Source organism: Puma concolor, chromosome A1 (assembly GCF_028749965.1).
Source record: "Puma concolor isolate L17-30 chromosome A1, mPumCon1.1.hap2, whole genome shotgun sequence".
NCBI classification, from domain to species: Eukaryota; Metazoa; Chordata; class Mammalia; order Carnivora; family Felidae; genus Puma; species Puma concolor.
The window spans coordinates 222,651,506-222,663,694 of record NC_141667.1 but is presented as its reverse complement, the minus strand read 5'-3'; the positions used below and the strand labels follow the sequence as shown (position 1 = coordinate 222,663,694).

General features: G+C 44.0%; 1 protein-coding gene across 1 annotated transcript; it reads right to left on the bottom strand.

Moving 5' to 3' along the window:
• Positions 1 to 2,311: 2,311 nt before the first annotated feature.
• Positions 2,312 to 9,367, bottom strand: CCDC70 (coiled-coil domain containing 70). The gene is made up of 2 exons (XM_025924956.2): positions 9,178 to 9,367; positions 2,312 to 3,210 (listed from the first exon to the last, which is right to left on the bottom strand). The coding sequence occupies exons 1-2, from the start codon at positions 9,236 to 9,238 to the stop codon at positions 2,462 to 2,464; spliced, it is 810 nt and encodes a 269-aa protein (XP_025780741.1). The 5' UTR covers positions 9,239 to 9,367; the 3' UTR covers positions 2,312 to 2,461.
• Between the last annotated feature and the right edge of the window lie 2,822 nt (positions 9,368 to 12,189).

Here is a 12,189-nt window from a genome sequence, read left to right as displayed (position 1 = left end):
AATCTCAGTCATTCCTTCCTTAAAATTCTTCAGTGGCTCCCTATTGCCCACAAGACCTTATGCCATCAGTTTTCTGCCTTCTTGTCCAATCCACAGTTCTGCATATCTCCCATCTTTGCAGTTCCTCAAATGGTGACACGTTCTCTTGTGCCTATGCTGTTCCTTCTGCTTGGAATGCCTTCCAACCTCTCAGGCTCCCTCCCCTAGCTAATTCCCACTGGACTGTTAGGATTCACCCCGTCATCACCTCTGCCAGAAAACCTTTCTAGATTCCATCCACTCACTCCCCAATGCCAGAGTCAGCTACAAGGCATCAAAGGAGCACTCCTGAGATCTCTCACGGCTCTCATCACCTTGGGATGCACTGGCCTCTTTACCTGCTTGTCTCCCCACCTAGACCTAAGAAACAGAGCCTGGGACAGTGCAAGTTCACAGCTGTTTGCTGGAGGAAGGATAGACTCACAGAGGGACACACCTGTCCTCTCTGGGCTGCCCCTCAAGTCCTCTTCAGTTGGCACCTGTCTCTTAAATTGTTTCTATGGAATGCTGTTAAAAGAGAGGGGGTCTATTTACCACACCCCAGCTCCTGCCTCCACCAGATTTATGTCTCTTTGGCCTTAAGATTAACAATTCTCGGGGCGCCTGGGTGGCGCAGTCGGTTAAGCGTTCGACTTCAGCCAGGTCACGATCTCGCGGTCCGGGAGTTCGAGCCCCGCGTCAGGCTCTGGGCTGATGGCTCAGAGCCTGGAGCCTGTTTCCGATTCTGTGTCTCCCTCTCTCTCTGCCCCTCCCCCGTTCATGCTCTGTCTCTCTCTGTCCCAAAAATAAATAAACGTTGAAAAAAAAAATTAAAAAAAAAAAAAAAAAGATTAACAATTCTCTTTACTTTTGTTTGCAGCAGAATACTGGGGATCCCTGAATCGGCAGCTCTTGCTGCACTGGGGTTCCCACCATTCTGCACACCATCCACTGGACAGGTCTTCTTGAGTCAGAAGGCTGGCCCTGACTCCTGAGAATCAGATGCCTTGCCAGACACCCCAAACTTTCCCAGAGTGATACAGAGCCACCTAGGCCTGGCTGTTCACCTAGGGGCCCCCATCCTCTCCTCTCCCTATCTCTTCACTGCTGCCCCAAACCCTGGTGAAATTCCAAAGTGCTGTAAGGCTCACCCAAGCCCAATGCCATTATTGGCTGATCTACTCTAAAGCTGCGTTCCATGATCTAGGGCTGTCATTAGAAAAGGAACAGGACCAAGAGGCAGATGGTGTGAGTTCTAATCCTGGTCCTTCCGTTTGCTACCTGCCTGGCCATATGTAGTCACTTTGCTTCTCTAGGTCTCTGTTTCCACGTCTGTACAATGGGTTTATGTACCTTCCTTGTCAACCCACAGAGTTGTGGTGCTGGCTACATGAGATGGTGAGTGTGAAAATGCTTGTCAAGCAGAAAGGGATGTGCAAAGGCTAGGTAAGTAGATGCATTAATACAGATGAGGGTCAGGCCTCAGAAAGGGGGAAGGCAGGTGTTTGCCTTTACATGTCTCAACTTCCACCTTCTGTTCGTTTCCATACCAATGCCCATAGAGACCATCTAATCCCAGAGGAAAAGCTGGGTGTGTAAGTTGCTGACCACATGAGTGTACATTCATTGAGTGTATTACCTCCTTGGGGCATTTTAATTTTGAATGAAGGAGAGAGATTTGAAGGAAGGAATTGATCCTGTCTTGAGGCCTGTGTGAATGGGAATACATGTGGCAGGGAGACCGTCCTATATGGAACACTTTGACTTCACTGGCAGGGAAGGGCCTTGCTCTAGAGCCTTCGCCTTATGCCCTGCCCCTTTCTCAGGCTACAGAGAACTGGAATTGAGAAGTTTGCTGGGCATCAGGAATCACAAGTGACGGGACCATTAGGGAATTCAGCCTATGTGTTCTAAAAGGCCTGCAGGGACAATGAAGCACAATGAAGGCACTGTGGCCTTCTCTGAAAAGCTGTCAGCCTGCTCCAGGCCTCTAAGCCTGCTCAGAGTGGAAAAGAATGATTTTCCCCCAGCACACCAGAGGCATAGGTGACTCAGCTGCTCTCTGTCCCTATGTGTCTCTAGCTGGAGTTGTCTCAGCCTCTCTTCTCTCCCATTCTGACTTTTAAAGAGAGCTGTAGGGTCTCTATTCACAAACACTCACACATGATGGGCTCATGGTGAAGTGCCCAGAACCAAGTTCTATACAGATAGCAGTACAGCCTGGAAGGTGGAAATATGGCCTTGGATAATCACAAAAGAGGGGAAAAAAATGAAGCAGGCCTTATTGAAGAAGTTGTTTCCCCAAACCTCTTCTCAGGACTTTATTAGGTCTTTTGAAGCAAGGAGACAAGCAAGTGCCTATTTTCTCCAGCACGTTGGGTCACCCTGGACTTGAATCCCTATCCAACAGCGTCTGGACCCCATGTCCCTTCATGTCCTGTTCTCACGCTCTGCCTCGGAAGAGGGCCAGTGATTGGGGCCCTCCATTGATATTGTGGTGCCTGTCTTCAGGTATCTGCTCCTCAGCAATATGGCCACCACCTTCTACCCAGAATGCTTTCTCCTCTTCCCAGAGGGCATTCTCTTCTTCCCAGAGGGACTTTTTATCCTCCCACAGGGACTTTTCCTCCTCAAGAAGAGCTCTTTCCTCCATCCACAGGGCTTTCTCTTCCTCCCACAGGGCCTTGTCCTCCTGAAAAAGGTTCCGGTCTCTTTCCCATGAGGCATTGTCCTCTTTCCAAAAGGCCTTATCCTCCTTCCAAAAGGTACGGTACTTTTTCCAAAAGGTTTTTTCTTCTTCCCGGAAAGATTTTTCCATTTCCCAGAAGGCTTTTTCCTCTTTCCAGAAGGTCTTCTCTACTTCCCAGAAAGGTCTCTCCTCTTCCCAAAAGCCCAAGATCTGACCCCGGAAATCATGGATCTTGCCTCGGAAATTCCACATCTTTTCTCTGAAGTCTTCTATTTTCTCAAGAAAAATCTTCATCTCTTCCCGAAAAGCCTTATCTTCCTGCAACTTGCAGATTAGTTTCTTCTGGCGTATGTTGGGTGAGGATCCCACCATTGACCGAAAGCAAGCAAGCCCCATCCATTTGCTCACTTTGAAGGGAAACATCTTCTTAGTTAGCCAGAATGGTGGGGTGGCCATGATGGAGGACAGGACTATTGGCCAAGTCCAGGTCAGCTGGTCAAACCCTGCAGGGGCAGTACAGAAAACAAGTTCATGAATATTACATGCCAGAGAATGAGCCCTTGGGTCTGTATTATTTGATTTAGGAAAATTTAACCATTTCTCTCTTTGACCCATCGCATGTGTTTGTGAGAGATGAGATTTGGTAGAGAAACATGCTGGCTGGTTATAGCTTTGGGCTGAAGAGGGAGTCAATACATTCAAAGTCAAAGCCGCTAAAGTCATAGAATCTCAGCCAACAAGGACAGGGATGCTCAACTAGGATATCAGAACACACAAGTGTGACACGATCACTTCAAGGGGTGATCTTTAAAAGTTCTTTTACTTTTAAATAATAAAGTACTGCAGCCCCTCAATGCTTTACTTTTGTTAAACCAATGAGAATTCATTTGAAGTTTCGGCATTCTCACTTGGGGATCGCTCATAACCGTCTCATGGCCATGCTCGCAGCAGGGTGCCACAGGTGTGAGTGTTCTGTTAAGGCCACCTGAAAAGCAGAGGGTGAGACCCACTGGCCTAGGGGGTACTATTTTAGTAGTCTATTTGGGGAACAGAGACTTAAAACAGTAAGGTAAGAGACAATACCAAATGTTAGCAAGGATACAAATAAGAGGAGCTCTCACAATATCAAGTAATATTGAACAATAGGGAAGATACTTTATGACTCAGTAGCTCCACTTCCAGATATGTACCCTGAGGAATCTTATGAATTGTGACCAAGAGACATGTACAAGAATGTCTGAGGAGACTTGTTCATAAACGCTCAACTGCAACAATCCAATGGCCATCACAATAGAATGGAATTTAAAAATGGTAGTATATTCATGCAATGGACAGCACAGCTATGTGCAACAATGTGGATGAATAGTATAAACATAATTTTTAAAGAAAGAAGCAGGATTGGGGCACCTGGGTGGCTCAGTTGGTTAAGTGTCTGACTTGGTTTCGGCTCAGGTCATGATTTCATGGGTCGTGGGATTGAGCCCCACATCAGGCTCTGCACTGACAGGGGAGGCTGCTTGAGATTTTTTTCTCTCCCTCTCTCTCTCTATATGCCCCTCCCCTGCTCTCTCTCTCTTCAATAAACAAACATATAAAGCAAGAGAGAGAGAGAGAGAGAGAGAGAGAGAGAGAGAGAGAGAGAGACGCAGGATCAAAGAATTTCAAAGAATAAAGTTCCCAAACAGGAAAAACTAAACTCTGTTGTTTATATACTTAGGTGATAACACAAAAAAGCATAGCAAAGAATTGAGACCCATAAGTCAAGATAGTGGTTGCTTGAGAGGGGAGGATGGGATAGGGAGGTGGTGGTGGTGATTAGGTGAGGACATGAGGAGGGCTCCTGAGGAGCTAGCAGTATTCTATTTCTTTACTGGGGTAGTGGTTGTAGGTGTGTTCATCATAAAAATATGCTAAGCTGTAGGTATATATTTCAAGTACTCCTATAAATGTATTATATTTTACAATAAAATATAAGCTAGGGAGAAAGAAAGGAAAGAAAGAAAGAAGAAAGGGAAGTGAGGAAGGAAGGAAAGAAGAAAGAAAAGAAAAGAAAAGAAAAGAAAAGAAAAGAAAAGAAAAGAAAAGAAAAGAAAAGAAAAGAAAGGAAAAGAAAAGAAATAAAGGGAGGAGAGACAGAGAGAGAGAATATTGCCATATATCTGAAGTATCAGATATCAGCACTCTCCAGACTACAGTAAGTACAAAGGTGGGTCAAGTGATGAGAAAAAGGGCTGGACACAGGAGAATGGTCAGAGGAAGGGAAGACAAAGGGTGCATGTACCTGGTGAGGGCATTAATTTCCATTTTGAGCTTTCTGGAAGGAGCTGCCAGGGTCTGGCCTCACTCCGTGGGCCTTGCTAAGCACCACATAATGGAGCAACATGACTTCCCTTTGGGAAGTCCCTCTGGGCTTTCTTCTTGTTTTTCCATTTTCAGACTTGGGATCAGGGAGTAGGGGAGAAGGAAGGACACATAGGTGGAGTGTGTGTGTGTGTGTGTGTGTGTGTGTGTGTGGTGAAGGGATAGACGGTGGCATCACCATGTCCACCCAGCCACACAAGCCAGAAACCTGGAGCTCATCCCTGACTCCTTCCTTTTCCTCACCAGACTTTGAATCAATCATCAACCCTCCCAGTTATGATTGTTAACATTTCTTGGAACCATGCCCTCAGATTCATGTCATTGACCACGGCTGCTTTGCAGCAGGACCCCTGTGACAGTCTCACCAGTCTCTCTGGTATTGACCTTACCCTCCCATCCACCCCTACTGTAGCCTCAGGGGTGTTTCTAAGTTTCTTTATTTATATTTTGAGAGAGAGAGAGAGAGAGAGAGAAGGCGAATGCTCAAGAGGGGGAGGGGCAGAAAGAGAGGGAGAGAGAAAGAATCCCAAGCAGGCTCTGCACTGTCAGCACAGAACCGGACACGGGGCTCAAATCCACAAATCGTGAGATCATGACCTGAGCCAAAATCAGGATTTGGATGCTTAACTGACTTAGCCACCCAGGGGCCCTGCCCCAGGGATGTTTCTAAAACACGTAATCACACCTGCTCACAAAACTCCGAAGACTCCACAGCCCAAATCCAAATGCCTAGTAAGGTTCTCTGTAACCTAACTCCTGCTTGTCACTCCCTTGACCTTCCTACCATCTCCAAAGCTAAGTTTCAGTAATAATGGGCCACATCCAGTCCTCTGGACAAGACCTGCAGTTTCAAGCTTCCAAGCCAAGGAACACGCTGTGTCCTCTACTGATTACCTTTCCTTCTCAGTGTGGCTTGAATTCCTCTCCACATCGCCCCCTCTGAAAGCTACTTGGACCTTCCAGACAAAGTTCATCACCACCCCCTCACTCCCGTTGTTTGCTTGTCATGCTCGGCTGATATTAGGTGTGGACGTGCCTTGCTGCCATCCCTGTAACCCAGCATCTAAGATGAAGCTGTGGGCATAGGAGGTAATTGATAGAAATGTTGGTTGACTTGAACTGAATTTCGTTGAATTTTGGAAATTTGATTTTCTAGGTTGTATTATGGTTGTCTTATTTATGTAACTGTTGGTATCTTGAGGTGGGGGAAAGTGCGTCCTTCTTCCTTCCTTTTTGTTATGAGAACGCAAAGCTGGCCCTCAACAAGTGTTTGTTGAACTGGATTTGGAAACTCTGTAAGCAAAGCCTCAGGGTCAATTAGAGCCCAGGATAGCTGTCAACAACAATCAACTTTCTAATTACAATGTTAGTAACAACAACTACCTGCACATTTATTTAGCCCTTTTATGCTGGGCACTTTACTGGCATTACCTGTGTAATCCTTTCAACCACGCTGTGAGATAGGCACCTTGATTAACCTCATTATATAACTGAGAAAACTCAGGCTTGAAGTTAAAAACCCATTCAAGCAATTAAGTAGATGAGGCAAGATTCTTCTAGTAAGTGTTAGAAGTGCATTACGTGGTCAAGCAATACTACTTGGAAACACCATCGGGCTGATATTTTAACTAGGAAGGTGTGTGTGTGTGTGTGTGTGTGTGTGTGTGTGTGTATAAGAGAGAGAGAGAGGGAGAGAGAGAGTGAGAGCATTGTATTAAGCCCCAGACCTATTGATAACTTAATGATAACATTTAGCAATGTGGTCACTAATTTTAAAGGAAACCTCCTTTCTCCTCATACAATCCTGCTAAAAAAAATACACCAACACTCACATTAAAAAGCAAATCAAAGAACACTGAATGTTATCAGTGAAGAAAATATATTTTTCACCAAACAACAAAAAAAGGCTTACAAAAATCTATTTTTATATGTGAGACTTGTCTGTTTCCAGTTTGCAAAAACAAACAAACAAACAAACAAGCAAAACCATTTCTGTGCAGGCTTCTGACTTTCTTCTGAAATGTTTCCTGGACATATTCCAACGCCAAAAGTAACCACCTTCCAAATTACACTAAAGCTTTATTTCTTATTCCTTGGGTAATGTTTGCACTAACTAGAGAACTCACTGAAACAGTTTAATAAATTATTTTTTCCTTTGCACCAGAGATCCCAACTGTTCTCTGATTCTGAATTTCCCTTGCCTAGTGCCTCCCAGGCTCTTATTTTCTGGCTCTTTTCATGGCCTCACACTTTCTGCAGGTCTAACACCAGTTGTGGTTCTTGGCAGGCTTTCCCTTCAGCGCTGTGCTCCACAAAGAACCAGTGTCGACATTCATGGGGAGAGAGAACCACAAAACTGAGTGGAGAAGCCAATTCTGGGGGACTGGCTCAGTCCATGGAGTCACTTGAGAATAGGAAAAACTGCAAAGTACAGGTCAGTGAGCACTAAATGTTCACTCTCCCTGATTTTCCTCCAGTCTCACTGCCTACTTGGGCCGCGGCACGAGAGATCTGCTTACGACACTTGTTGACAGAAATAAGTGTATTATAAGTCAAGTATTCAGGGACTGTCCCTTGTCAGAAGATCTGGGCTCCTATTTGTGGAGAAACAGGGCCACAGGCTGAAACTTCTTCAGCCTCCAGCTTAGCGTCTTGGCATCCACATCCATTGTTAATGCCCGCCTACGGGCTCCTGGGCAAAGCCAGGCCCTCCCCCATCTCCTCACAGCCCCATGGTGACTTTATTTCCTCAGCAATCCCTCACTCCTGGGCCTTCCTATCTCCCTCTCTGCTCCTTCTGGCCTCTCAGCACACGAACACACTCAAGTCCCTCTCATCTTAACACGACCGCTCAACCAGCTGACCACAGAATCCTCTAGCTCTCTCTGCTTACCGTGTGCTGGCCCTCCCCTCCTTGAATACTCTTCTCAAAGAGCAGCCGACGATCACTATCCACCATTTCTGTATTGCATCTACAACCCATCCTACAGCAATCTGCCTTTTGCCTCCTTACTCCACTGAAACTCTATTTGTTAAGATCCCTAGAGACGTGTGCAGTGTTTAGTCCTTTGTCCTCACTGACCGACCTGTTAGCAGCATTTGACATTAGTCCTTTTTGAAGCTCCCTCCCCCTTGGCTTCTATAACACGGGGCCATCCTGCTCTCTTCCCACTTCCCGGACCACTCTTTCTCCACCTCTTTGTGGACTCCTTTTCCCGACGGAATGTGTTTTATCCACGGAAGGCGGTGCCTACCTCACAGAGCTCTTGTAGGGAGTAAATTGGGCATTTCGAGTGCCTAGCCCAGTAGCTGGCACATAGCAAGTGCTCATTAAACAGAAAGTAAGAATAATTACAATTGTTACTATTTTGTGTCATTTTCAATCTTCTTAGGCCAGCATGCCTCGACGATCATGATCTGTCCCTACAAACCATTTTTGCTTTATCTCTCAGCCACCTTCCCTGATGCCTATGCTCTGGCCACGTGCAATCCCTCAAACATGCCAAGTTTTCCTCAGTTTCCTGCCATGTCGGTCTCTCTCCCTGGATAGCCTTGCCTAACCCCACTTCACTTCACCTAGTTAACTCTTTGGAACTCAGTCACCTCCTCTAGCTCTCCTGATACCCCTGTCTCTACCAAATTCAGAGTCAGTATATGCCTCTCCTGTCCCACTAGGAACACCGTTTCACAGCTCTGGGTCCAGCATCCAGTGCAACAGCTGGTACATAATATATGTTAAGTAAATGACAGCTGAATGAAGGGCGGTATCCCGGATTATAATGTTAGAGAAAAATTCATCTTCAAGTTTTTCTCACAACCACTTAAATTATCCTTGAGAGATAAATCAAGCATAATATCAAATACATACATGCGTATTTAGATATAAAGTGTAATATGATATGTGGATTCAATGTATCCAACTTATTCCCTACAAGAGCTACCTATGAGGTAGGCACTGCCTTCTGTGGATATAAAAACAAGAATCAAAGAAACACGCCTAGTTTTCAATATTATACTTCAGGACAGGAACTTACTTTTAAGGAAAATGTTGTATATAACTCTATGCTTAGAACAAATAACTATCCAATCTAAAGCCAACAGTTACTTACTGCTTAGCTGTTTCCCAACTGGGCAGTCCTCCTCAGTAGCCCTCAGAGGCCAGGCAGTCATTGTCACATCACAGACCCCCTAACACTGTTGGCAGTGATCCCGCTGCCCCTCTTAGTCCTGACTCACAGGGTAGGGAGACCCACAATGGGTAAGGAACTTTAAGGAGTGGAAAGAGAAAGACTTTTCCGTCTTCCATCTTTGACTTCACCAATAGGCTGTCACTGTTGATGACTCACAAATGATTGTTACCTCACATTCTACCTGGATTGTATCCAGGGGCAGGCTTCTGGAAAATCATGTTGCAGTCAGGGGTTTTGTATGTGATGAATCATTTCTCTTGCTGCTCTCGAGATGCTGTCTTTGGCTTTTGGTGGCTTGACTATGATGTGCCTATGCATGGATCCCTTTGAGTGTATACTAGAAATTTGTTGAGCTTCCTGGAAATGCAGATTTGGTATAGTGTTTCTTCAAAGTTGAGAAGTTTTTGGCCATTATCTCTTAAAATATTCTTTTTTCCACTTTCTTTATTCTTCTCGGACTCCTTTTACATGTACATTAGCTCAATGGTGTCCTAAAGGTGTCTGGGGCTCTGTTCATTTTTCTTCATTTTTCTTTCTATTGCTTAGACTGGATAATCTCAATTGATCTGTTTTCTTTTTTTTTTTAATTTTTTTTTTCAACGTTTATTTTATTTTATTTTTGGGACAGAGAGAGACAGAGCATGAACGGGGGAGGGGCAGAGAGAGAGGGAGACACAGAATCGGAAACAGGCTCCAGGCTCTGAGCCATCAGCCCAGAGCCCGACGCGGGGCTCGAACTCCCGGACCGCGAGATCGTGACCTGGCTGAAGTCGGACGCTTAACCGACTGGGCCACCCAGGCGCCCCTTGATCTGTTTTCAAGTGTACTGATTCTTCAGCCAGATCAAATTGCTCTCGATCCCCTCTATTTTTCATTTGTAACTGTAGAATTTCTATTTGGTTCTTATTTTTTAAATAATTTCTATTTATTGATATCCTCTATTTGGTAAGACCTAATTCTCAAGCTTTTCTTTAATTCTTCAGGCATGGTTTCTTTAATTCTTTGACCATATTTATTTTATTTAAAAAAATTTTTTTAATGTTCATTTATTTTTGAGACAGAGAGAGACAGAGCATGAATGGGGGAGGGGCAGAGAGAGGGAGACACAGAATCTGAAGCAGGCTCCAGGCTCTGAGCTGTCAGCATAGAGCCTGACGCGGGGCTTGAACTCACGGACCGCGAGATCATGACCTGAGCCGAAATCGGATGCTTAACTGACTGAGCCACCCAGGCGCCCCTCTTTGACCATATTTATAATAGCTGATGTAAAATCTTGGTCTAGGAAGACCATCATCTCCAGTTTCTCAGATAGTTTCTAACCAAAAAGAGAATAACTCAAAATAATAGTTTCTATTGATGCTTTTTCCCTCCATGTGTAAACCATTCTTTCCTGTTTCTTTGTGTGTGTCCTAAGTTTTTGTTGAAACTGGGCATTTAAAATAATATAATTTTAAATAATATCATCTAAACAATATAATATCATACAAATAATACAATATAGCAACCCTAGAAATGTGATGTCCCCCCTCCTCAGGTTCATTGTTTCTTGTTGTCATTGTCGTTGTTGTTATCGCTATTTGCTTGTTTAGTGACTTTCCTGGACTAATTCTGAAAAGTCTCTTTTTTTTGTCTTGTATGGCCACTAAAGTCTGCTTGCTTAGCTTAGTGGTCAGCTAATGATTGAACTAAGAGATTTCCTTGAACTGGCAAGTGTCTCTCCCTTTGCTGAGGGACTCTGTGTAAGTGTGTGTGTTGGGGCATGACTTAGGTGATTTGCAATTCTGCCTTAGCCCTCACTTCCTTGCTTGTGCAGGACCTCAAAGTCAGCCTGAGGTGAAAGATTATGACCCTCTTCAGGTCTTTCTTGGGTATGTACTCAGTAAAATACACGTGACCTTCTAGATTTCCAGAAATATGTTAGAACTTTTCAGAATCTTCATGTTGTTCTCTGTTTTTCCTTTTAAGTTTTTGCTCAGCTTCTTATTAGCTCCAACTGGTGACACTGTCACAGGAAACTGAGATATTAAAAACTTGCCACTGTTTTCTTTTCTTTTTTTTTTTTTTTTTGACAAATGCCCTGAGGATAGGGCCATTTACACAAAATTAGCATTGAGTTAGGTCAAATAAAGACAAGTCCTGTGGCTGGAGCTTTTCAATGAACTGCCAGACAAGTCAAGTAGTAATAATTCTTTGGAGATGGGGAATTCTTTGGACTCCAAACTCAACCTGTCCTCTTACTTGTCCATTCCAGGTGTCCCAGTCATTGATTTTAATCATTACACTTTTCTAATATATGTACTTAAGAATGTCAGTTTCCCTATAAGTACACTTACTTGGATCTCACACGTTTTGACATGTCACATTTAAAAAAAATATTTTTCATGTTTATTTATTTTTGAAAGAGAGAGAGAGAGAGAGAGCATGATCAGGGGAGGGGCAGAGAAGGAGACACAGAATCCGAAGCAGGCTCCAGCCTCCGAGCTGTCAGCACAGAGCCCGACATGAGGCTCGAACTCACAAACAGATCATGACCTGAGCCAAAGTTGGACACTCAACTGACTGAGCCACCCAGGCACCCCAATGTTTATTTATAATTACACATATTTTTTTATCTTTTCTGTTGCTCTTCATTTCTTCCTGCATCTCTATGTTTCTCTTTGAGATCATTTTCTTTTACATCTCCCCAAATCATACCCTAAACCTAAAGTTTCCTTTATTATGGGTTTTGTGATGACTTCTCTCAGTGCTTATTTGTTAAAAAATACTTTTATTTTGCCTTAATTTTTATACTATCTAACAGATTTTATTATAGAATGGTTTGCTTAACATGCTTCTACTGTGGTATAAACAAATGATTCTTTCCTTTCATTTTTTCATTCTTCACAGTATTGAGTATTTTATGGCAATAGGATTTCAAAACATTGTAAGAAA

Bases quoted from the DNA above. Each gene is read 5' to 3' on its own strand.
- CCDC70 (XM_025924956.2), bottom strand. From the start codon at position 9,238: ATGACTGCCTGGCCTCTGAGGGCTACTGAGGAGGACTGCCCAGTTGGG. The intron at 3,211-9,177 runs GTAAGTAACTGT...CTGCCCCTGCAG, and splicing joins AGTTGGGAAACAGCTAAGCA to GGTTTGACCAGCTGACCTGG.